Below are 27,976 nucleotides of genomic sequence, written 5' to 3' on the forward strand. Positions count from 1 at the left end.
TTGTTCCAGATAAGAGGTTACAGCCATATCTCTTCCTGGAACGTCATAGTATATTATCATCTTAATATATTTTACTACTACTTAAAATATTGTATTATTTTTAAATAGTGTATTTATGAACGTTACTAAACAATGGATAAATCAATAACATTATTCCAGAACACATACTACAGATTTTATTTCTAGATCCCTGGATAGGACAACAAACGATCATGTTACCCTCTTCAACATTCGAGGAGGCAATAGGTACACGTGACCAGCTGATCGATCCGTGACGTCATTGTCGCAGTGTTTAACTGTCAAGTGCTCAGCTGTGCCGTGTTGTTCAGTTGCCGGTAGTTTTAGCAGACGACAACCGCAAGTTTTATTCTTTCTAAACTGATTGTTCGTGTATATGTGTGAAATTTCATACCATATTGGATTTCCCGTGAATGAATTGCAATGCTGTTTTAAAATTAAGTGTTCACACTAACGGAATTCGTAAATTAATTTCGGCCCAAACTGTTGGTAGGTTATCTGAGAAATAATGAAGTTAGTGATAATTTGATTATACAAAACTTGGCAATGATTTTGTCAGCAACAGACATTGCAGCTAGTTTTCCTTCTCGTTAATGTTTCAAATCAATTGGTAAGTTAAGAAATTTAAATATTGAAAAATCTACTATTAACATACTATTTTTAACATAAAATATCTACCTAAATATAGAATTTTTGCTGTGAACTGTTTCCATCTTCGAATATAGTTTATTCTGTTAAAGTAAATGCCTCTACTATGTTTTATTTTATTTTTATTTATTAGGATACATGATTAAAACATGGATACCCAACACATGGAGAAAGGCATTACAGCAATATAACCCATTGTTTGTGTTTGTTAATGAATTCATAGACCGTTCTGAACTGTGTTCTAAACCTTTCTGACCAAAAAGAAATTGATCAAAAACAAGATTGTGTAAAAGGTTTCTGTACCTCTCCCACATAATTTTTATGACTAGTAATGATATATCTTCCATAAATTTATTTATTTTGATAGATTTCTGCCTAGTTTAAATAGAAGTGGGTTTTCATATTGCCCATGTTGGATTGTAAATCAAACAATCAATCTTTATTTGCCTTTTTCATATGACATGCATTGACAAAGTCAGTAATATTGTCTAGATGACATGGTCAGAAACTAGTAATCCTTAATATATATATATATATATATATATATATATATATATATATATAGTTAAATATATTGAATTTCATGTTCAGTAATCATTATGGTACTATATTAGATCTGCCTTTTATTATTGCTGCTGTTTTGTGTTTAACTTTAAAATTTGGTATGATTTAACCTTATTTATTGATGCAGCTTACTATCGCTACAAGCCATTTTGAAAACATTATTGTAATATATAATAATGATAATAATATATAATTAATATAATATAATAAATATATAATAATAATAATAAAAATCTGACGTAGTTTAGGACAGTGAATGACACCATTAACATTCTAAGCAACAGGAGTAAATATAAAATTTGTTCTCTGATCTCAAGGAAAAGGAATTGCGAAGAAGTAAGCAATAAGTCAGTATGCACTTGTAAATGCAATTTTATGAAGCTGCATGCTGATGAGTTGATGTGCCTTGATTATTTTCTCAAGTGAAGGTGTGTGTCACATTAACGAGGATTCCTTACAAAAAGAAGTATCTCACGAGAGTTTAGAGTGTTGCTATAACACGGGCAGATCGATCAGAAATGAGAAACTCTTTATTTCGTAAACATAAAGTTTAGAAAATGCTTCAGTACATAGCTTAGAATTATACAAGTGTGTGTATGTATAACAATGATGCTTAGCGGGTGTGGCCCTTGTGTGTAAGCCCTCAATCTCAGGAACTCTTCGATGCTGTAGAAGGGGTGGTTTTGTAGCCATCTGGTAATTGGCTTTTTCGTGTTCTTGAGTTCGTGGATGGTCTTGAGTTCCTCTAGTAGGTTGTTTGTAAACTTGGCTCCACTGTACAAGGGTGAAGTATGAGTGGGTCAGCTCCTCGAGGCACAGAGACTCCTGATACATGAAGGATTGTTTCCAAGATGTATAGTGAAATTACTGTAAGGATTAGTTTTTTGATGTCCGAAACAGAAAACCTACAAGGGTATTAGGTTTCTTCCAAATTTTAATAATGAGCTCCCACTATTAAGATTGGATAGTACAGTTACAGCAAGATGTTTTAAATTGTTGACTTGGTGTAGTATGAGAAAGGTTTTACTGTAGTCTTAGAGTTTTGAAATTCTGTTATATGTGCATGACAACTGCATGTTTGTTTGCGTCTAAGTCCACAGAGCAAGCTGACATTGACAGGTTCTCCTAAAAATGTAAACAGTCCTTTCGAGATATTGTTTCTCGAAATATCTTGATGTAGCAATCAGATAATACAGGAACAGGAAAGAGGTTGGGAACTCTGGGTTACACCAAAGAAACAAGGAAAAATGTTGACCACATACTTGCATTTTTATCAAGCCACAATCTATGAAGGAACTCCTAATCTATTTCAGCAAGGACCAGAAACTTCTAGTCTTCTAACTTTCTAGGAGGTTTAGTTTTTTCCTGTAAACATTTTCAAAAAGCTCCAAAGAATTTAATCAATATTGTTTGGGATATTAATTGCAGAACAAGAAATAAAGCACAAGGGCACAAGTTTGGTTGTGGTTGTTCTTCTTGTGTAAATTTTAAAAAGAGCAATATTAAAACTTATCTTTGCTCTGAACTTGTGGTGTTTTTGAATTATCACAGAGTCTATTACTATATCTCAGGAAATTAAACACAGAACTTTCAAATACTTTTGCATTAGTACAAGATTAATTTGGAATTGGTAATCCTAATGTCCTATGGCACAACTTTGAAAGTAAGATTTTCAAGTCTCTGTTATGTAAACTATTTCCAAGTTGAACTGTAAAAAGTTATTCAATTTGAGACTAGATTTGTAGACATTTAGTTAGGTATAATACCAAATCAAATAAAGTCATGATACATTGTCAAAGATGTTAAACAAGTAACTAATATTTTCAAATAAAATAAGTTATGTTTTACAATGTGTATTAGAATACCTAGTAACAAGTAACATCAGTATACATTTTGTAAACAGAAATAAGTAATTTTGTTTTATGTAAAAATGTAAGCTTTAACCATCAAAACATTAAATAATGGTGCTCACATATTATTAACTACAGTATTGTGTAAATTATACCAGTAAATTATTTTACGCATTTAGTTTATAAAGAAAACAAGGAGGAAAGTAGAGTGTTGTTTGTTTTACTTCATAAATAAATAATACAACATTTTCATAGCTATCCAAGAGATAATTACCATGTTGTAGTAGATAAGAGTTATGAGCTGTATTGACAAGTTGACACGGAAGCGTTATCTAGCAGTCGCCAAGTAGAGTACATGCAGTAGAGTTGTGTTTACGCCTGTAAATGTGAAAAAGAGGTTAGAATTTGTAAGTGTTTCATTGGTTTTTTATATTTAAGCTTGTAAAATAATGTAAATGTTAAAATTAACAATAATTTGAAGTTGTTCGATTGTAGTGTTGTTAAAATAACAGTTGATAAGTGTGTAAGGGGTACTTTGAAGGTGTTTTATACATGGAAAACACACCCACTGGTGTAAATTTTAGTAAATAAAAATTATAAATATATAATTTAGTTTTAGAATTTTATTTTAACAAAATATTGTAACAACTAATACTACTTTTACTACTAGTTTTACACTACAGAGAATCATCCATAATATAATTTATTATATTTTAAACAATAATCTACAGTAAATTATTAGTCTGTCATTGGTTTATTTAGTTTTTATACCACATTGATCTTTAAGAGCAAAACCCGTTTTTTAAAGATTTTTGGACTGGTTAGTACGGTTCTTTGTTTAAAGTTCAATATTAACAAGGGATATTTTAAAGGATTCAAATGGCTATAGAAATTCACCATTGTGAAATTTTATAATAAAACAAAAACTTTTTGAGGACTAGAATCTATTGTCTTCCTCAGATTTTGTACTAAAACGTAAGTTTAAGTATTGAAAAAATTAAACAGGAAGCAGAATAAGCATCGACCTGATACCCGCACTTGTGTGCAAAATGGATAATTCAACCATTAGTCCTTCTAATTTAATATCAGACTTGTATGTAAGATTTTATTCTTTATTTTGCTCAAAACTAAGCAAGGTGTCATTTTGGGCAGCATATTATATGTAATTTGAAGTTTATTGGAAATGTACAAAAATTATCTATGATATAGTTAATACACATAATAGACAAACAAATTTGTTCTTTATTGTTACTGATAAAACTTTTACACTCGAAACGTGTATTTGTTTTTAGTCCCTATTATTTTATGATCAGTGAAAATTATCTCCCAGCAAATGTATATCTTTTTGTTATAACACAAGGAAATGAAACACCTAATTAGGCAGATTAGGCCATAAATAACACAATTCAGGACACTGTAATAGTGTCAGGGCCAAGATATTGTAATATCCTACCAGGAAATCTAAAATAACAACATTAAAATTGATAATACATTTTTAAAAGTTGGTTTTTGTGTTTCATTTATTAACTTTTTATCAAACAATTTTTATCATTACTACATTAAAAAATGTGATAAACATATATTTGAATAATCCTCTAGTGTACTGTTAATGGAGGTGCGCTTGTTTGTTGTATTAATTTCTAAGGATTTATTGAGGTATGCATGTTAGGGTAAATGAACCGTACTATATTTAATTGGATCCCATTTCCTCTTAAAGCCTTTTTAAATTAATCAAATGCTGGTGACATCTAAGTATAGATAGGAAGTAATAATTTATTGCTGTATTGCAATGTACTATGAATTTATTAATCATACAACAAATATATCAATATTTTTTAGCGCAATATTTGAGCAGTAGAATTATAAGTTATCAGAATGAGTTTATTGCATTATATTCCTAGTGTGTATTGTAAAATTGCTGTCCAGAATAAAATGTATTTTATTTTTAATTTAATTTTAGTTTTAACAACTGTTTTATTTAGAAACAAGGCAATATGTCTAAACATAATAAATACCCCTGTGGAGTATGTGGAAAAATGTGCAAGCACTTCAGCTATATTTTGTAATACCTGTAAATCATGGAATCATTTGAAATGTGTAAATTTAATATACAATAATGTTAAGAATTTGTCAGAAGAAGATTGTAAATCATGGAAATGTCCTAATTGCAAGCAGAATTATGTTGAGGAAAGTGGAGATGAAAGGATCGTATGTGACAAGCATGAAGAGGAACCTAGTAATTTAGAGGATTCTCTGACACTGGCAGCAGAAATTGGACAAGCACTTTTAAGAGAGAATGAAGAGCTAAAACAGGCCCTGCATGAAACCAGCAATGCCAAATCTGTCTATGAGCTGGAACTTGAAGACAAAATAAAGCAAAAGGAAGAGGAAATTGAAATAATGTTGGAAAAATGTAAAGAAAAAGAAGAAGAATTACTTTTAGTTATAACTACTCTAAGAAACAAGCTGGAAGAAGAGAAAAAACTAAATATGGAGCTCATATTACAAGCAGAACAAGGGAACTGTGGTATGGTTGAAAAACGAAAGGAATTACCCTGTACAAAATGTGAAATACTCAAAAATGAAACTAAAAACATGGATATCCTCTATAAGATCTCTAGAAATTGCAGCAAAAGAAATAAAAAATGAAAATCTAGTTCTACAAAGTAAACTGAACAATTCTCAATGTATTCAGTGTTTTCCACCTTTAAAACTGAACACAGGGACTAAGCAAAACATAGTTGCTGACCAAAATAAGTGGCAAAAAGTTCCTGTGGCACATAAAAAAATCTGTACCTCCAAAAATCCAAACCACTAGTAGTTGGATTGACACGAACAATCGCTTTGAAGTATTGTCAGGAGAGGAGACTGATGAGGATGAATTTGGAGATGACACAGAAGTAGCTACAAAATCAAAAGAGGAAGGCAGGAAACAAATTAACAAAAATAAATCAATTTTTTTTACATCTACAAGACAAAATAAAACAAAAAGTAAAAACCAACGTCATACTGCTACACATACCGTTAAACAAAAATATGCATGTGACAACGAGACCTTCAATGGAGTCTGGAACAATAAACAAAAATAAAATCCTTATTCTGGCAGATAGTCATGGGAGAGGCTGTGGTGAACACATCAGGGACCGGCTTGGTAGAATGTTTGTGGTTACTTCAATAATCAAACCCAATGCAAATTTTAATGATGTAATTGAAAATATTGAAGAACTAACAGAATCCTACCAGAATGGGGTGATTATGTTATTGTCTTAGCAGGAACAAACAATTTCAACAATAGAAACACCAGATTTAGATTTTTCGGTTTGATTTAATAAAACAAGTAGCCCGTAAAACCAATGTAGTTATACCTGGAATTCCACATAGATTTGATAAGTTGGGGTTCAACACCAATGATGCTATTAAAAGATCCAATATCAAACTGATCGAATACATAAGAGTCTCAAAACTTGATAACCTCAACTTTGTCATTGTTCCAAATACTAAATATACCTTGCATGATCATACCAAACATGGCCTGCACTTTAATGCAAGCGGTAAAATTAAACTCTCAAACCAAATATTTGTCTTGGAATTAAGAATCATATATCCAAAAATATACGAGGTTACGTCATTCCACAAGCTAACTGAGAGTGAACTAATTACACTTCCCCATGAGACATACGTGGATGCTGTCAAAGGGATCACTGATATACCTGGAGGAGAAGCAGAGTTCACCACCTCAACTACATCAGAAGTGCTGCAGTCACATGAGGAAAAGAGACAGTCCAGTGCCAGTGTTTACCACAAACTATAACAAAACTTGACAACAAAAATTGTACTGATGATTTTTTAGGGACACAGGTTCCACCCCCAGAGTTGCAACACAGAACTTAAACCTCTTCCAAAAAGAAAAACACAGACATAAAACTTTGTTAACAAATTCTACGTTCAGCATAGTCCACCAAAATGCTCAAACTGCAACAAATAAGTTAGATGAACTTTCTCTTCTATGTGAGGAACTAAAACAAGACATCTTCATTAGTTTTCGGAACACGGATTTACAAACGAAACAATAAATTTTTTCAAAATTATTAACTTTGATCTGGCCCAATCCTTTCAGCGTCAATTTTATAAGGGAGGTGGAGTAGCAATTTTAGTTCGAGATCGAATCAAGTCTGAGCCACTGAGGTTTAATGTAGGAAATTGAATTAGATTTTTGAGATGGCTGGAGTTGAGGTCTGCTTGAGTTCTCTCGGGAGAATTGCTGTAGTTGGTTTGTATAGATCACCAAATGGCCAATTTGGTGTTTTTTTTCGAGAGACTTGAGCGGCTTCTAAACTATCTCCTCAATAATTTTAAATATTTTGTTGTTATAATGGGGGATATCAATATTAATGTTTTAAATATGAATGATAAGCAAACTCAACAGCTTAGAGACTTGCTCAAATCTTTTAGTCTTAGCTGGTCTGTGAACTCGCCAACTCGTGTGACAGCGACATCGAGCAATGCCATTGATAATGTCATAACAAACGTACTCAATAGTTCTGTGTCAGTGCTGAACACTGCTATATCCGACCATTACGCACAGGAGGTGGTGATCCGTGGATGTTCAGTGAGCAAGAATCCCACAACATTATTTTAAGGAGAAATTTTCCATCCACATAAATATAAATCTTTTAAATAAATGTCTGGCAGATGAAAATTGGGATTTTTTTAGATTCTTTTACTTCTGCAGACACAATATTCGACTCCTTCAACAGTTGTTTTCATGTTCCACTTAAATGTTTGCTGTCCCCTTAGGAAAATAAAAAAAAAAGGTAAAGTTCAGAAGAAATTCTTGGATAACACCTGGAATTCTGATTTCTAGAAATAAATTAAAATTCTATAATGAAATATTCAGGAACACTAATGATTATAGATTCAAATCCTTCTATAGAAATTACAAAAGAATTTATAAAAAAGTAATAACTGCTGCAAAATCATACGAAATAAACAATAAACTAAAACAGTCATCTAACTTTTCTAAGACAGCTTGGAACATTATAAAAAACTCAACAAATAAAGCATCTTCAAAATCCATTCAGCTTGATGCTGATGGGATAAAATTAACCGATCCAAATGCAATAGCTTTGGAATTTAATACATTTTTCTCTTCAGTGGCTGGTTCTCTTGATGCTGACCGTGAATTGGAACTGGATTACAGTCACACACACATACCCCTGCTTCATCTATGGTTCTGGCCCCTGTGTGTGAGGACGAAGTGGGACGTATTGTAAGAAGTTTTTCAGCTAAAACTTCCAGTGACATAAATTGGCATATCAATGTGGCTTATAAAACAATGTTATCAGCACATATTAAGCCCATTGACAAAAATCATAAATTAATGTTTCTTTCGAAACTGGCACATTCCCATCCGCACTCCAATTGGCAAAAGTCGTACCTGTTTTTCAAAAAAGGCGATCCAAAGTTAGCGGATAACTATCGACCAATTTCAATTTTACCTGTTTTTAGCAAAATTTTTGAAAAACTGTTCCTGGACCGACTTCTTAATTTTCTTGACAAACACAAAATTTTGTCTGATCTACAATTTGGTTTCAGACCAGGAAGATCAACTTTTGGAGCAATCACACAACTTGTAGACTTTATTGTGGAAGGCTTTGAGACACACCAAAGAACGCTCAGTGTCTTTCTTGATCTCTCAAAAGCGTTTGATACTGTTAATCATGGTATATTGCTACACAAGCTGGAAGGCTGTGGTGTACGAGGGACAGCACACCAGTGGCTCCACTCATACTTGAGCAGTAGAAGTCAATGTGTTCAGGTCCAGAATGCAGTATCAAGTTACTATTAGAATATACCAAGGAGTCCCACAGGGATCAATCTTGGGTCCTGTCCTTTTCTTGATTTATGTGAATAATTATCCATGCGTCAGCCTTATATGGGAAAATCATTCAATACGCAGATGACACGACTCTCTGTTTCCGGGCTGATTCTCTAACTACATTGGAGATTCAAACCTTCATTGATCTATAACTCCTGCATTCAAAATTTTCTGGTAAATAACCTCAAAACTAATCATGAAAAGACAAATTACATCAACTTCTGTTTACGTGGGTTGAATACTTATGAAACCCCAACAGTAATGATGGATAACATTGTTCTGGAAGAAACTGATTCTGCTAAAATTTCTAGGAATACACCTAGATAAAGGGTTAACCTGGAAAGTTCACATTGAAAGTGTATGTGCTAAATTGGCAACTGGAATTTTTGTCCTTCGCAATTTATCAAAGTTTTGTACGTCTGATGTCTTAATGATCGGCTTACTATGGATTGATATTTCCATACCTGTCGTACGGAATTTCTCTATGGGGCAGTTGTGCCATATCAATCTTGGAAAGAGTATTCAGACTGCAGAAAAAAGCTGTTCGAATCATCGCAAAATTGAACAACAGAGAGTCATGTCGAAGTGCCTTCAGGGAGCTCAACTTGCTAACTCTACCAGCTTGTATATTTTAGAGACTTCATTTTACTGTCGATTTCAGTGTATATTGACGCAGGGCAGTGATATACACAAATACGAGACAAGAGCTCGGGGGCGCTTTCGAGCCCGACAGCATAGAACAGTAGCATTTGAACGCCTCCTCCCTTCTCAAGCTGGGATCAAATTCATTAACAATCTCCCTGAAACACTAAATTTAGAAACAAATCCAAAAAAATTTAAAAACCCAATTAAAACACTACCTGGTGTCTTGTGCTTTTTACTCAGTTGGCGAGTTTATGGAGCACACTTGGGATTGATATTCGTGGCAGTGTTGCAATCCTGGGGGTTGATCCCACGAATTATGAATTTTGTATGTGTATGAATGTGTGCCTGCGTGCAACTGTATGGAAAGTCGAGTGAATCGATTTAGTTTTTAAGATAAATACCGTAAAAAATTGGTATTATTGACTATTGCAATACAATGTAATATATATTGTCAACGCAATAAAATATATTCTATTCTATTCTATTCTATTTTAAACTAGCAGTTACCCGCGGCTTCGCACGCAATTTTCTGTTGAAAAACTGTACAATATATCTATGTATTCTTTTTATATGACATAATAAACAGTCTAGAGATAATCGATAGTCACTCAAAGCTATTCCAATCTCCTGATCCAATTTAGATTTATGTTTAAAGAACATAGGTTTGGGATCCTGAAGTCGTAAAGTGAAACAGTTTTTATAAGATTAGTACTTCCCTCCCACATTCTATGATAATTTATTGAAGTTCTTCGATGGCTTCAGTAACAATAAGAATCAGCCTTTTTATCCCAATGACAAAAGTGTATTGTACAACTAAAAAGTTGCTGTGGTCAATATGGGTCTGTTCTGGTTGTTTAAATTCACCCCCGGTGTTTTGGGCATAATAAGTCGCCCGTCATTATAATTTATTTTATTTTCATTAGCAATTTCAGAAGATATTTCAACAGATATTTCAGAAAGTATGTCGAATTATAGCTGTCAACAGCTGTTTAGTGCCAGTTTAATTTGAATTATGAAACATTATTACGTTTCGTTCTTATCATACCATTCGAATGTAAACAAACTAATTTTTTCAATTTGAATTTGAATTTATTTGGTGAAATGAATGTGTTATGGGTGGTAAAAAGTACTATAAATGTTAATTCAGAACCAAAAAGCTATATTTGTTCCAAATTTCAGCACAATCCAGTTTGTCGCCCGTCATTATATATTTATTTTCATTAGCAATTTCATTAGCAATTTCAGAAGATATTTCAACAGATATTTCAGAAAGTATGTCGAATTATAGCTGTCAACAGCTGTTTAGTGCCAGTTTAATTTGAATTATGAAACATTATTACGTTTCGTTCTTATCATACCATTCGAATGTAAACAAACTAATTTTTCAATTTGAATTTGAATTTATTTGGTGAAATGAATGTGTTATGGGTGGTAAAAAGTACTATAAATGTTAATTCAGACCAAAAGCTATATTTGTTCCAAATTTCAGCACAATCCGTATAGCAGTTTCAGCGTGATTCGAGGACAAACCTCCAAATATCCAAACATTCAAACTTTTGCATTTATAATATTAGTGGGATTCTGGTGACATAATTGTCAAAATCACAGCAATGCTACTCTTCTAAGGGTGGGGTTATTTGGATGCTATTTACACTTTATACCTAAGTAACCCTGAATAATAACCATTGGTTGTTGTGTAATTAGAGGATTTCAGGTCTAGATTTTTATGGAGGGTCTGGAATATAAAAAAGCCCTTGTAAGGTATATATGCCAGCCTTGGTACCTGTTGTCAGAGACAATGTCAGAGTCAAGAATGACAGATAGTGACATGCATGTGTTACAGACATTTAGTGACAGTTTCTGTATGGTTAGTGAGTGTTAATGTCATGAAGGAACCTTCACTCTCTGAAATATATTCATGACTGCAAAACGGTACTGGGATACTGATCATGTTTTAATCCATCAAAGGGAAGGGCTGAACTTATAATTCAATATAGTTAGATACAAGATCCCAGTTACATATATGATCCTGGCCATTTTTTGCATAATATCTCCAAAATTCCAATGATTTAGTGCAAAATTTAATAAAAATACCAACACTATTTTGTCCATTTTGCAGACCTTTGTAAAATAAATTGTCTGTAAAATGATCTTCGGCTAATTTTCAATATTTACACGTCTTTTTATTCAGCATCAAATATATTAAATTATACAGTAGTAGCTGTGACACATATTTATTCTTAAAATATGCAAGGAAGGATCCAGAACTGACTTGAGGGAGGGGCCACATTGGTTTATTTTAATTGTTACCATATTTACTGCAACAGTAGATTTTGCATTTCAATATTAAACAGGGTATACTGTACATATACAATGTTTTGAAAGAAATTCACTCATACTCACAAAATTTAGTTCATTCAGTTAAGTTAGTTTTTATAGTTACAACGTGAGAAAGATTGAATTATTTTCAGAAATACTTCTTTAAAAAAAAACTTTTTAAACTGTTTTTAACTTGTTATTTATGTAAAGTACATTGTTGGATTTTTAGTAGATATAACGGATATCCATGCATACTGGTGTTAGGATCTAAAGGATTAATACATATAAAACCAATTTTAGTGAATATTCTCAAAATGTCATTTTGTTTGATTGATTAGTTATTATAGTAATGTCTTAGATAGTAAAGTAACATTAATCAACCATTGTTTATTCACAGATGTCTCCTGACTTGAGAAAGCTTGGAGTGATTGCTCTGTTTTAAACACTCGTAGCAACATCTTCCAAAGATGGAAGCCCTCATAAGTGACAAGGTAAGCTAACAGTTTGGAATGTAAATCATGAGTTTAACTTCTTGACGGTTTTGCGTTTATACCTGAAATTGTGTTGTTTTGCTGAATTCTTTTTTATAGAGAGGTGTGTAGAAGAGTTTATATATATATATATATATATATATATATATATATATATATATAAACTTTTGTGAACTTTTTTTGAACTTTTTTGAACTTTTTTGTGAACTGGAATAACTTTATTGAGTTTTAGAATGTTAGAAAACACTCCTTGTTTAGTATATTCATTAAACAAGTAAGCTAAAATTTCATGTATATACTTAGCAGCTATCTTTAGTATTGGAGGGTAATAAGTAAGGTTGACAGGAAACAACAGCTGTTGCTCACCTCTGAATTTTGTTGGTGGCAGAGTGCCATGGACCCCGAGGTAGTCATACCTGAGGAGGTGGGAACAGCGGGTGGCGTCTCCCAAGCGCTGTGGATAGGGTTGCCACGCTCCTGGGCGCTTGCAGTGTTCTTGGCAGCAGGAGCGTCTCTTTCCCTGTGGGGACCTTCCACCTGCCTGTTGGGAGTCATTGTTGCAGGACTTCTAGCTTGCCTCAGAGGTAGAAACCCCCTGTAATCTACAATTACAGCAATTTCTTAACCTGATGATTTTAAATGTAAACTTTAATTTATTGGCACGAGATACGGTAGAAAGTTCGGCAGATTATTACTGTAGCCGTAACATTTAAATTAAAGTTTAATACAAAACATGATTTTATTTATATTTAAATTACAATAACTAGAGGAGAACACCAGCAAGCTGCATTCACTTGTTCCCTACTCGGGGGAGTCACACCCATATATTAAAGTTTGTTATTGATGATGGAAGGTTTGAAAGGATAACAGGATTTCAAACATTTGCCTTTGTTATATGTTACAAAAGGTATAACTCAACGCTTCGAGAATTGGGATCTATCCTCTTCGTCAGGTGGAGGAGGTATTAGTACATTCAAAAATAAAGAACAGAAAGACGAAAAGAAGGGAAAGAAAAGAGTTCTAACATACCCAAAAGCTGCTTGGAGTCTAATCCAGGCATTGCCACTGCAGAGAATAGAATTTCCGAGCATAAGTTATATCTATCACACTTTCATCTGTGCCGGTGTGATGTGTGATTCTGTTTCTTGTGACTTGTGCTCGGGACTTGCATTTTCTGCAGTGACAACGCCTAGACTAGACTCCAAGCAGCATTTGGGTATTTTTTAACCCTTTTCTTCCCTTCTCCACATACATCCTCCACCTGACGAAGAGGATAGACTCCAATCCTCGAAACGCTGTGTTCTATCTTTTGTAACATATAACAAAGGCAAATGTCCAAAATCCTATCCTGTCGACCAACATATTAATTCTAAAGCCGGAATGTAATATACAAATTTCTAATACTTTTAAGAAATTCAATAGTTAAATAGCTATAAAACTCAAAGTGCTATATTTTCTGACAGAGTTATTTCTAAAAGATTCATCCTGTACAAATTGGCGGCCATTTAAATGGTTAATATTTATCTTATTTCACAGCCACCATTTCGTAATGATTAAGGCTTTTGCAGTGTGGTATGCGGCGTTATGTTCTAATAATAAATATTTTTTAAATGATATGCATATTGTCTTGCATGCCTTCTAAACCAGGAAAAAAATAAAAAAAATATATTATTCAGCTTAAGATCCAACATCGAAACTAAGTCAATTGATAATTGTGTAAATTCAATTAAATTTCTGGTAATTCAGATAGATAACCAGCTTAATTTGGAACAACCATATTGATTATGTAAGCACCAGACGTTCAAGAGTAATTTATTTATTATGTCGCCTTAAATTTAGTGTTCCTAAAATTGATGTAACACTAAATTTCATGTAATTTTCTGATTTAATTTTGTAAATTTCCAATTAATTCTAAGATATGGATTGATTTTTGGGGGAATTTTTCTAGAATTTACATATAATTATTGGAAAAAAAGCTCTTAAGGTAATTAATTACATATTCAGGTCTGATGGATCATCATACACAATTGTTTACACATTTTAAGATACAGACAATAATCATTCTCTATTTAAATGACAGTCAAGTACATTCTCCAAAATTCTTATTATTACAATTTTATCATTACAATACAAGAACAAAAAATAAAACAAAAATTGATTTTCATTGCTTAACCAAAACACTCAAAGGCATATTGTCTTATCATTGAAATTATGTAATCACTTAGAACCTTTAATCAGGAAATATCCCTACATTACTTGTAAGAAAAAATATTTGAGTTGGTCACTGGAAAATCTTTTTTTTACGATTCATATGAATTCTTTTGTATCACCAATATACATTTTTAATTACTCGCCTAATAAATGAAATTTTATCACATTTATCAATTAGTGTTAACATTTATTTTGTATGTATTATAATAATTATTATTGTTATTTTTACAGGTATAATATGTTATTGGCTTGGCATTATGCTGAATTTTACTTTGTTAAAGACTGTAATATCCTAACAACGAATAGTAATTTTTAAACTTTTTTTATTATCACCAAGATATGGATCATTGAGAACCCGAAGTACATAATAACGTAATATTTTTAGAACTCTGGTGTATAAACTTGTAACATATTATGTGTGACATGTAACGCAAAAATGTTTGTTGTATACATTTTGGCACTACTGAATATCGTAAGATTATAGTTGTACACATATTGACAATTTACTACTTGTAAATTTTGCCATGAAATTTCCATGTGATCTCACCACAGCAGTTACTCTACTCAGTGGTGGGCAGGTGGGTGCTGCGGAGTGCAGAGATCCAGCGGAGGCTCTTGGCTGTGTGTTCTACAGCGTGCAGCCAGCCTCGGAGTTCTGGCCTGCGGCGTGAGTGCTTCCCTGCAGCTCAGGCTGGTCTGGCTGTCGCAGGCTCCTCACGTCTTCTCCGTGGCGATCCTGCTCTTCCTCAGCTTGATGTTTGTCTTGGGTCTGGAGGTGAGTGGAGGGTCATGCTTCGTACTATCCTTTTAGATCATGTATAGATTCAATCCGTTTTCCACATACGTTGTAGTTCCGTATTTTTGGACATTATCAATGAAATTTAATATTTGTACATTAGTGATTTGATTTCGTCTTCTATGTGATAACAGCTTTTGCTAATGTAATTCATTCCGAATCCATAGCTTCTTTTTAAATAAAAGAAATATATCCTCTTTAAAGCTTTCCGTTTTAGAGGCACTGCATAAGAGAGCTGGTGTTTTTGAGGGTGTTTTTTTACTTAAGGGGGTTTGTCACGGCCTATCCTTTTAATGCTAATTTATGAAACTTTGTGTACCTTTTTCTCAGGAACCTCTTGGCCTATAATAATCCAAATTTAGGACAATATTATATGAGCATTCCTTAACAGTTGTAGGGGGGAATAATTAAATATGTTTTTAAACATATTTTAAGATATAAAATTTAAAATATATATATTTTTTTATAAAACTATATCACGGCGGTTATCGCAAGATAACCAGATCAAGCAACGTCGAGCGTTGCATCTGCTTGGATGGATGACTGCTGAGCGATCCTGTTCTTGCTAGCCTGCCCGGCCATTGGTGGTGGTTCGGAAGTCACCTTTAAGCCATTGGTCCCCAGGTTAAGTGTTAGAGAGGGCTTCTTAGCCCTAACTTCGCCTGGTAAAATAAGACTTTCTTTACTTTTTTTTTTACTATATAATATTTTATTTTTGTACACAAATGTGTTATATTTTTTTTCTAAAAATGTCTTGTGCTCAAAATGTGTGTAACTTACTAGTTTAAAGTACAACTGTAGCTTTTTCATCCTAATCTGATGAGTCGTTCTAGAAAAAAAGGTACATATGTGGGGAAAAAAGTTAAATTTTGGGAAATCACAGGTGAAGACCATATTAAGTGAGTTCACTAACCTGTAACATAAGTTAAATTAAAATAGTTAATCCGACATCAGATTTTAATAATTTTTGCAACAAACTCTTCAGAAAATAACCTAGAACATTAATATGTAAAGAAATAAAAATTGAAATTTTTTATATTTTGCCATACTGAACCCCTTTAAGGCTAAAGCATAATTATCTCAGGATCCAATATTTGGGAAGGTATTTTAAGAAAAACGTAACCATTCATATTATACCAAACACTGTCGAGTCGACTTTCAGATGCCGAGCTATTTCAACTTTTCTCTATACTCAAACTGTTTTCCATGAAGAACTTCTATAAATTTTGGAAAAAGATTAAAGTTTTTAAGATTAAAGATTAAAGTTGATTAAGCCCATATATGTCTAGGTTTATGTTACACAAAGCAGTTACGCTTTGTCAAGTGTGTATACAATATAATTATGATTATATAATTATAATAAATTAATTATTAATTGGTTACATACTTATTATTTATTAGTTATATTCCTGTTATTTATTTATTAATCAAAAATAATATTTACTTAGTGGTATGATTCTTTTAGCGACTTCATGTTTTGGTTACTATTTTTGGCTGTCTAAATTTCTGTTTTAGAATATTTTTTATATTTGTTGGCTAAGCTTTAGTAAAACCTGTCACTCCTAAAACTAGAAGAATTTCATTTTTGACTCTCTGCACGATATCTCGAAAATGTCCTATAGACGTGAAACTGTGCATTAAGTTTCATTCGTATGAGGAACTCTGAGTTCAATGATGGCACATGTCACTTCAAGGGATTTGGCTGAGCGTTAGCGAATATTTTTACATTTGTCTTATGGGTAACTATAATGCTATAATGCTATAATGCTATGGGTGGCTATAGCCAATTTTTGTGTACACATGTGACATATTAACATAAGTAGTATAACTATCCCAGCACATACAACGCCATTTTGTAGTGACTTGGTGTGTAGACTTTTATTATTTAAACACTGATATGAAACCGAATGTAGTGAACAAAAGGCGGAATGTATCATGTAGTTAGATATTTTGAGAAAGATTTCATACGCAAACTTTAAATTTTGCACGAAATTTAATTTCTACAAGAATGAGTTCCATGATGCATCATTTTTGCGTCAACATCTTTTTTGTATGATTGTCTGTCTACCTATATGTCCACAGGACATCTCGAGAATGAAATGATCTGTAGATTTGAAATTTTGCATGCAACCTCAGTGGAACCTGTTATGATATGTGATGTGGTATACTTCAACCTCGTCTTATACATGACTTGTGACAACGCTGTTGTAAAATTGATGACAGTAAAAATATTCTTATTTGATACGAGAGTTATGTGAGAATGTCTGGAGTTAGATGTGTACTTTGTGTCTAGAGATCGAGATTGCTCCGGACTGCCTTGATGGTTGGTATGTCTACGGCGTTGCTTCTGCTGGTTTCCGCAGTGTGTCTCTTCTACCAACCTCCACTTCTGCAGAAGCTGATTCAACCTTCTGTTACTCTTAGTCAGGTGAGACTTTGTAAGAGACAATTTTTATTAAAATAAATTCACTATGGTTTATTTGCTTACTTACTTTCTAATACATGATTTAAGAAAACATTTTCTGATGGCAAAAGAAATAAATTTTGATTTTCAGAGGAAATATTTCTATTGTGACACTCCTAATTGAATAAAATACAAACGAGTATTGGACAAATTTTTATCCATCCCAACGCATGTTTGCATGAAAGCATCGGCTGTAACCAAACAAACACGCCAATTTTAATACCCAAGTACTTAGATATTTTAAAGTATTCAATTATTATTATTTTTTTCTACAAAATACGTTTTTATCTAAAAATAACAAATTTCAGTTAAACTTTTTACTGTTTCTAAGCCAAAATTGTGTTTGTCACAAATTGAAACATCTCTTTAAACGTTGTTATTTAGAAGTTACAAAACATTAAATTTTATTTTTTTGTGGGAAATGCAGTTAAAACTGTAAGGCATTTGATTCACCTTATTTATAAATATTTATGGAGAACTTAAACCATTATCTTTTTCTAATTATTGTTTTTCTTGAAAATCAGAGTTTTATTAATGTGTCTAGTGTTTGTAACTCAAGTGCCAATCACCCATTGTATATGGAACAAAAACAAAAGGTGCACAGAAATAAATGGAGATTTATTTGTATTTCAAAATTTAAAATCTAAAAATGTTTATGAAAAGGAGCTTGGTTGGCACTGAGGAATATGAACAGTAATGAATGCTTGGAACTGACTGTGCCACCACTTCAGTAAGTGCTTGGCACTTAAAGGGTTAATAAAATAACGAATGTATAAAATATTTTAGAAGTTTTAAAGTATAAACAACCTCTGCATAAAGATTTTTATTACATTTTGGCTTCTTAATGACTTCTACTGTGACCCTTGGTAAATAATGTTTAGAAGATTGTGTTTTATGTTGATATGGAAGTACAGTTGTGAGCCAAACAAAATTTCATGGTATTGCGGAAATGGTAAAGTGCAGTTTTGATAAGTAAAGAAGGAAATATATGGCATTTTTATACTTTTTATTTATGGTGTTTTGCCAAAGGTAATGGAGTGTGCAGCATTCTTCACCATGGTGTTCTCAGGAAACAGCAACAAAATTCCTGACAGAAGTGTGTCTCTGGCGTCACTTCTTCCTGTGGTCATCCTGCATCTGAGCACGCTTATCACTGTGGCCTTCCTCTCAATCGTTGTAAATGATGAGTAAGCCGTGCATGACCTTCTCATACACTGATCAACTTGTGAATTTTAAAAATATATTCTGTCTAACAACAAATTTATATATTATATTGGTACAGAACTAAATAAATAAATGTATTTATTTAATATCAACACAAAATTCTTAAGACAAATATTTGCCAGTAATTGTAATATAGCTACATAGTTTTAACACAAATATGTTTTTATAGCTAATAGTGATGGCTTAAAAATACAAATGACTCAATTTACATTAAATTGTCTAAATTTGTATGGATGAAGTTTTATAAACAACATGTAAATAATCAATAACAGGCCTAGTCACATATTTTAAATTATTTATCTTTTAGAGATTTATTTGCTTTCACCATTTATTAATTTGTTGTTTTTTTCCAGAAAATTACATTCAGGAATCTTTCTCATCAGTGAACTGAAGGTAAAAGCACTGTTTATAGACTATGTTGTAGAAACATATTCTTTTCTCTGACTCAGACGTAAGCTCTAATACAAATTTTGAGGAATGATACCTATAATATAAATAAAAAATGTTATGTTAATGTCCTCAATATTAATATTCTTAAAATGTTTTCAGAAAATGTTTTTACCATTATTTGTTTGTATAATTAAATTGTAAATAACTCAATTAAAATAGAAAAAGAGTAAAAACTAAAATGTATAAAGTAATATATATTTTTTATATTATAACTTTAATAAACTGCAGACTATTGTGAAAAATAATTGAGCCTTACTAAACAGATTCTTTATTAAAGAGAAAACTTGCATCAAGTATTTGTAATTAACATAATTTTCTTGTAAATAGAAAGTGTAGAAAAAATGAAAAATTAGACTCCAATCAATATAAAACTATAGTAACAAATTTTGCTGTATACCAACATTACTTTTTAGCTTATTGGGCATTAATTAAATGTTCAAATCATTTAATAGATTCTGATAACTAGTGACAGTTATAGAATTGATAATGATTCATTTTGAAATAGCAATCAATGAAGTTATAGAATTCAACAGTTCATAAAGATAAGACCAATAGGGTAAAATTGTACTTGAAAGAAACAGGTGTATGAACAATGTAATAGTAATTCTTCTAAGAGAAATATAACGTAAGATTTATGAACATGTTTTATATGTAGTAATAACCTACCAATTTGGGAATTGCATTACATAAGTCATGTATTTTGTTAAACAGATAATTCATGAACGTTCAATTTCTTTAGACAAGGATATGTCTAAATAGTATTAACTGTTAATAAAACAAAACTTTCCATATGGTTTATTTTTTGGACAAGGCATTTCGAAACCAAAGGTTTCATCATCAGGCGACTCTACAAATAAATATTTGCATTATTTTTCTTATAATTAATATTAAAATACCACATGGTGTAAGTATGCAAATATAGAAATATTGGAAATATTTCAGCCAGTATGAAAAATTAGATATGACTACAGTCAATGAAGAAGGGAATTTTTAATATGACCTTAATTTTTTATGAGTTTTCTTTATTTCTGTTTATGTGTGGTTTCCCAAGCATTTAAGTTCATTGGTTTTGTTACTTCTTTTATTAATTTTAGGCTTTTAATTAATGTTTTGTGTCCTGATTCAATGCAGTGCTTGGCTACAGCAGATTTTTCAACTCTCCCATATTTTGTGTGCGATAAATGTTCTTTAAATCGTGTTTTTATCGTTCCTTTGGTTGGCCAATATAAATTTTACCACAGTCATCGCATCCAATTTCATAAATTCCTGATTTATTATCATTTGAAATTTTGTCTTTAGGGTTTCCTAAAAATTTGGGATAGTTTGTTGCTTGTTCTTTGAGTGACAGTTTTATTTGTGTTTTTCTAATTTTTGCACATTTGGTTTTGAGGAAGTGTTGTAAGCTGTGCAAATAAATTCTTGTTGTGTGTCTTGAGGTAGCCTTTAAAGGATATGTCTGTTTGGGTGTCAGGTGGAGACATCTGGTACTGTGGGAAGGCTGGTTTGTGACAGTCTCGCAGTGTTGGCAACACTGAACCTGTGCCTGTCATTAGTGGAGGAAATGGCTGAGAGCAAGCGGAGTGTGGCAGCAGTGGCCGGCGTGTTGTTACCAGCTCAAATAGCCAGGGACAGTCTCCTGACTGGTACTCAGTTGTGGACTATTCTGATATCTGGTAATACAATACGATAATTCTTTACTTTAGTATGCAAAAAATAGAATACAAATATGTTGTGTGTTTGTATTGTTAGCCTCAATACATCCATGGTAAAATCCATCAGTCTTCATCTACAGTGTTAAATTCTCCAAGACTAAACAGATTTTTAAAGCACTACCCTTCAGTTTTCTTAAAAGCATGTTGTAGAACCTAGCTCCAACACAAAATGCCTTCTTGGCAAATAGGTCTGTTATATATGCCAGCAGTTAAATCCAGTTGTGATGCCTATGTATGTAATTATATTACGTATCTAATATTCTATATAAAATAGTCCATGCTCTCAACATGAAAGAGCACATAGTGGGGTTGTTCATTTATTTGAGCAAGGCTTTTGATCTAGTCATTGATCACTCACTTCTGCTGTACAAATATGTAAATTATGGGCATCAGAAGTCAGGCTCACAAATGGTTTTCATCATATCTTGTTGGATGTATTCAGAAAGCGGAAGTGCGATTTGTTGATCTCTCAGGTTGTTTGCAGAAACAGTATGCTGATGAACTGCGAGTTGGTGTTGGTGTCCCCCAGGGTTCAGTCTTGAGACCATTACTGTTATTAGCTTTTGTCAATGATATAAACACCTTTGTCTATTTTCTGCTGATACTTCACTCTTGGTCTCAGACCTTGAAATAATCATTTTTACTACATCAAATGCTCTTTTTTAGTGGAGTTCTGAGAATGGATTAGTTGTAAACTAATCACATGACTCGGAACTCAGTGATGACTCTGGTCACAGTTCTGACACGGACATCGATGCTGCCGTCCATGAGTACAGGGAGACTATTAAGGTCATCAATGAATACTATATGGATGAAACAATTTCTTACAATAAACACAGTAAAAACAAAACTTTTATTATTAAAAATGACCTTGTGTCCACAGGTGCGGTGAGCTCCCTCCTGGTCTGCCTTTGGTCCCTTCCATCTCTCATGATGTTGGTCAGTGTCTGCTGCCTTTTGGCCCACTCTTGTGATTTGCTCTCTGCACTGTATTTGACGTACCAGCCTGTCTTTGTTTCTAAACATGCAGGTTGGTAATTTTTAGTTAAAATTACATACATATTGTTTTGGTTCTATATATTGTACATTTATTATTGGAATTGTTTATTTACAAAGCCAATTTAGTTATAGTAGTTTTTATAATTTTGAATTAAATTCTTACCTCTAGTTCTGCTGTAATATTTCATTATTATAGGTAAAATATTATAAGTACTAAGTTTATAAATAAATAAATAAACATTTGATATCTATGAAAATTTATTAATTTTTTGGGTACTTATTAATTTTATATTAGACAGTTATAAAGAGAATATTAAAATTTCTAATACTTTTAATCAGTTACAAGTATCAGAGATTTGTTTTTGTATTTTGACTTAACTTTTAGCTAAAATATTTATTTATATATCAATAGACATAGCTTGAATTTAGAAAAAAAGTATTGGATTGCAACAAAGTTTTATTAGAGAGAACGTTATGGGAAGAATGAACGTACTCCTGGTTGTATTTTGTGGGATGACCGAAATATCCTATTTTGAGAGGAAAATGTATTAATTTTTGGTTACTTGTTAATTTTTATAATTAAACAGTTTTAAAGAGAATATTAAAATTTGTAATGCTTTTAATCAGTTACAATTATCAGAGGTTTTTTGTATTTTGACTCATTATAGTGTCCACCTACGTAACAAACTTTTGGCTAAAATTTTTTATTTGGATATCAATAGAAAAGGTTGAATTTAGAAAAATCGTATTGAATTGCAACAAAGTTTTATCAGAGAGAACGTTCTGTTGATGCTGCAGGTGAAGAGGTGGAGGGAGGGGGGAGCTACCAACTGCTGTCTGACACTACCCAGCTGGTGGTGAGTGACTCGGAACTCAGTGATGACTCTGGTCACAGTTCTGACACGGACATCGATGCTGCCGTCCATGAGTACAGGGAGACTATTAAGGTCATCAATGAATACTATATGGATGAAACAATTTCTTACAATATGGATGAAACAATTTCTTACAATATATTGTTGAGGTGTAAAATTAAATGAGGAGGTGACAATCATAGCCGGAATATTGAGTTATTCTGAAGATTGGAGAAAGTTAGTTACCATAATCAAGCAGAACAAACATCTAGACAGTAATTTAAACAGTAACACACTTAAAACCATTATTAAACTAGCAGTTACCCGCGGATTTGCACGCAATATCGTAGGTTCTGGATTGAGTGAATTATATTTCCAACAGCAATATTGAGTTTGCCTTCTTCTCATGATCAAGAAAATATGTTAAAAAGTGTATGTTTATGGTCATTATAATTTAATTCAAAGTTAGTATTTTTTTGTTACATAGCTAATTTGCTTCTTTCCTGATCAAGAAAATTTTTATACATACACAGCTCTGAGAAGCCTACTTTTGCCAAAAGACAACTAATTTAGGTTTCATAACATTTTTTCAATGTGAAATGTCTCTTATATTGGCACTGCTTTCATGTAGCATAGTTCTTGCCGACTGCTTCAAAGGAAGTTTTCGGTGTCAAATTCTGACTATCTTATGTTTTAGTACATTTTCTAAGATAGAAGAGTACTTACCTTATCCCTGAAATCTAAAACAGCATGAAAAACAATGGTTATTCCTTAGAGAATGTACTTACTGTAAATGTAAAAAAAGTGAGAAATAATAAACACTTTTAAGAACAGTGGGATGTAGCCCGGTGGGATTTTTGAAATAACGGCCCACATTCATCCCATGGACCGTAAGAATGTCCATGTAAAATTTCAGTACAATCGGTTGAATAGTTTACGCATGAAAGCACAAAATAAACATACAAAGGCACTTTCGCATTTATAATATTATTAGAATGTGTTATGGATACTTATTAATTTTAGTGTTAAGCTTTTTATTTTATTTATATCTTATTATAATTGACGTGCATATTTATCAGAATTATAGATGGCCTTTTTTTGGACAGAGAAATTCCTGTCAATAATTAATAGCAATATGAAAAATCCGTTTCATTCGGATGGAACAGCAATGAGGTACATAATTTCAACTATAATTGTCTAGATTGATGTTGCAGTTTCTAATATTCAGCTGGATGTAGGTGGTGGCAGCTACGGCAAGTCCACAAGAACCAACTGTCAGTTCAGCTCGCCATGCCACGTACAGTCTGCTGGCGTTATTGGTGGTGTCTGCAGGACTGGGGGTGGCTCTGTCCCACGGTTACACCTACCTTCCAGCTTTCGCTGTCATGGGTGAGTAATTGATTTTTCAAAATTCTCAATCAAAATTTTAGGAATTCATAATGATAATAATCTTTCACGGCGACCTCACATTGAGTTTCTGTCTACTAAATTATCTAGAATTTTTTTTATTGAGACGTCTATCTTGCTGCATTAGTAAAAATTATGTTTGGACTGCACATTTTGGCTACTTTCAGTCAATTTTGAGATAAGGATCGATACTGTGGGGCAATAGTGCTAGAGTTCAGGAAATACTGGTGCTTCAAATGAAAGCTGTTAGAATTGTTGGTAAAGCTGAATATCTCGATCATTGTAAACCTGTTTTTAATAACCAAGGAATTCTTAGAAACCAAATGTTTGATTATCTATTTACATTTTAAATAATAAGGAATTAATAAACCATACACAAACACATAATTACAACACAAGAAACATACGTAACATTTTAATTGACTTTTGTCGACTGAGCAAAGCTTTGAATAGTCATGTTGTAATTGGCTTAAAGGTGCATAACAAAATTAAACATCTGATTGAAAGATACCCTCTTAAAATTTATAAAAATAAACTTTATGAATGGCTTTTAATGATTGTTTTAAGATAAAGTCATGATATAATTAGTGTTATTCTCAACTGGACAATTAATATCTTATATTGTTATATATAATATTTATGTATTATACTTATTAAATATTATTTAGAGACAATGCTACTTAGTCTGTAGCTAAATTAGACTTTGTCAATGCATGTAACATGTTTTATGACAGATAAGTGAATTTATTATATTATTATTATTCCTAAGTCTACTTGTGATTCGAAAACGATTCCTTTACATGTGTTCAATATCTTCCAGCATCGAATTTTATCAACGACTTTTAGAATTTTCATTGGAAGTTGAAGTGTATTGTTCAGGAGTTGGCATTGTTTTGTGTTAGGACAAAATGAGTCTCTGAAGTTAGTAGTCTAGAAAATGAGAGCCAGTTTTCATTTATAAGAACACAACCTAGTTTTTTTTCTGAAATCAACAAAGGAATCTCTCTGAAAAAAGGAATTGATCTTCAACTGTTATAATTTTGGTGATTGCTGAAATGTGAGGAAAGCTAAAAAAAATGTGAGTTGTTAATTAATTCACAGGTTTCTTTTATTGACACACTGTAAAACACCTAAATAATTTTTTTGAAGGCTCTTGGAGCAATTGGAAAAATGTTTAACTAGTACTAAAAGTTAATAAAACAATACTTTTCAAAATGTTTTATTTTTTTGAAGTAATATTTCCAAAATTGTTGTATTTGCATATTTACACCATAGGGTATTAATATTAACTGTAATAAAAGTTATGCAAATATTTATTTGTGGAGTCGCCTGATGATAATGCCAAATGTAACCTAACATTATTATTATTTACATGTTGCCTGAATCACTAGTGTGTCAAGGAAAAGAAATTATGACCTGCGAAAATTTATAGTTTGATATGTTTTTCGCAGCTCTGTTTCCTATATGTTTAAAAAAAAATGTGTTACATTGCATCAACTCCATCATCAGCCACCGGTTGTTGACATCAGAGTCGAAATGCCTTTTCAGTCTGCTCGTTAAATGTTTGACACTAGTACAAATTACCTAATGGGCTACAATAGCCGACAATCTCTCGTTCAGATGGTTGCCCCAAAATTTATTTGGCGTTGAACACAAGACAATTTCAACAATGTTGCAAGTGTAATTCTTATTCTGTTCTTTCAAGGAACACAAAAAACTTGTACAATGGGTGATAAATAAAAATCGGTAAATAAGAGATGTATTCAGTTTTTCCTTAACCCTCTAACTGGCAACTGCTTTACATATGGCAGTTTGGCAACTCCCGTACTGACACTACCGTACATACGGCAGTAAGAAGAAGAAGACTTTTTGGAATTTACCGGAATCTACCACGGCTGGTTGTGTACCGAGTGGAGGAACACTCCGACGCCAAGATGGCAGCGTCCTGCCTATTGCTGCGCCATGTCAAAATTTCGGTTACTTTCTGGATAGCCCCCGTATAACTTGCAAATGGTGTGCATTCATACACATAGTGATAAATGAGTTTAGAGAGGACAGCCTCTATGTTGGGATTAGAAAAGTCGGTTATGAAGACATTCAAAATGAACTGTTTACATTGTGTCAACTTCAGAGAGAACTAGACCGCAAAAGAAGTTTGTCTGGTTTACCCAGCAGCAATCCAGTATAGTCTAGATACTGAGGTGTTCTCATTGTCTCATCAGTGATTTCACAGTGTAAGATTTCAGATGCTGCACTAAGCATCTGGGCGGTACCAAGGATGGGCGGATCCAAGATGGCGGACACACAACATTCATAGTGAAAGTGCTCCCCAGTTTTAGTGGGTAAAACAACAAATTCCAACTAAACTCTTTCACAGAAACAACCCGTAAGTAATAATGTACTAACTAAACAAGAATTACTTACCAGAGAAGAAAACCAGACTATTAAAGCAACATAATACTACTCAAGTCTTGACTGCTCAAGAAAACACATTTTTATGTACTGTTACAATATTAAAACAAACACTATACCAAGTTTTATTTTTTAACAAAAGGCAGTCAGATGAACAATATCTTAATTTCACTCAGTAGTATTTCATAGAAGACTGATTACACCTTGAATCTATAACAGCTCAGTTCAGTTACCTGATGACTCTGCAAACACAGCACATTCCACTGCTGTCGACTGCCAGCGGACTAGCTGTTGTGCAATATTGACTAATACTACCTTGGTATTAGATTACTAAGTGTGACAATCCTATTTATTTATTTATGCATTGCAGCTATAAAATGGAAAATAAATAAAGTGAAAAACTACATCAGACCACTTTTATTGACCAACAATAGGAATCAGACAAACCTGGCTCATAAAAGTGTATTCACCATTTTATTAATTATTGTAACAATAGGAATTAGACAAACCTGGCTTAAAAAACTGTATTTACCATTTTATTAATTACAACAATATGAATCAGACAAACCTAGCTTAAAAAACTGTATTTACCATTTTATTAATTACAACAATAGGAATCAGACAAACCTGGCTCAAAAAACTGTATTCACCATTTTATTTAACTAACAACTGGAATCTGGCAAATAGTAGCAGCCATGTCCAGCTATCCCTGTGGAATCTGCGGCTCGGGTGTGAAATATTCTGCCATACTCTGCACTGGGCCGTGTCTCCACTGGTTCCATGCAAAATGTGTAGGAGTATTACCAAGTGACTTAAAAAGACTAAAGAAAGCAGGAAAAGAGTCATGGCAATGCAAGCGATGCCTAATACCTCATCACACTGTGGTACAGGACCCAAGTGCCGCGACGGAATACTGTGAAGTTGACAAACTCAGCTCAGATCAGAAAAAACTCCCACTGAATCAGTCAATAATGAATGAGTCAGTGAAAGTACTTGAACTGAGCATAATTGAGAATAACCTAGAAGAAAGTAAT

General features: G+C 32.6%; 1 protein-coding gene across 2 annotated transcripts in view; it reads left to right on the forward strand.

The window, feature by feature from the left end:
* The first annotated feature begins 316 nt into the window (after positions 1-316).
* Positions 317-27,976, forward strand: part of LOC124366274 — a 40,797-nt gene continuing 13,137 nt past the window's right edge. The window contains exons 1-11 of one of the 2 annotated variants that reach the window (XM_046822679.1): positions 317-628; positions 12,320-12,413; positions 12,802-12,997; positions 15,203-15,399; positions 17,714-17,848; positions 18,914-19,071; positions 19,462-19,501; positions 21,030-21,231; positions 22,154-22,300; positions 23,068-23,216; positions 24,362-24,512. In XM_046822679.1, coding sequence (XP_046678635.1) covers positions 12,390-12,413; positions 12,802-12,997; positions 15,203-15,399; positions 17,714-17,848; positions 18,914-19,071; positions 19,462-19,501; positions 21,030-21,231; positions 22,154-22,300; positions 23,068-23,216; positions 24,362-24,512 — 1,399 coding nt within the window. In that variant the 5' untranslated portion in view covers positions 317-628; positions 12,320-12,389. Of the gene's footprint in view, positions 629-3,422; positions 3,488-12,319; positions 12,414-12,801; positions 12,998-15,202; positions 15,400-17,713; positions 17,849-18,913; positions 19,072-19,461; positions 19,502-21,029; positions 21,232-22,153; positions 22,301-23,067; positions 23,217-24,361; positions 24,513-27,976 lie in introns of those variants that run through there. The other variant, XM_046822680.1, reaches the window with a different exon arrangement.

This window comes from Homalodisca vitripennis, chromosome 7 (assembly GCF_021130785.1).
Source record: "Homalodisca vitripennis isolate AUS2020 chromosome 7, UT_GWSS_2.1, whole genome shotgun sequence".
Taxonomy (NCBI): domain Eukaryota; kingdom Metazoa; phylum Arthropoda; class Insecta; order Hemiptera; family Cicadellidae; genus Homalodisca; species Homalodisca vitripennis.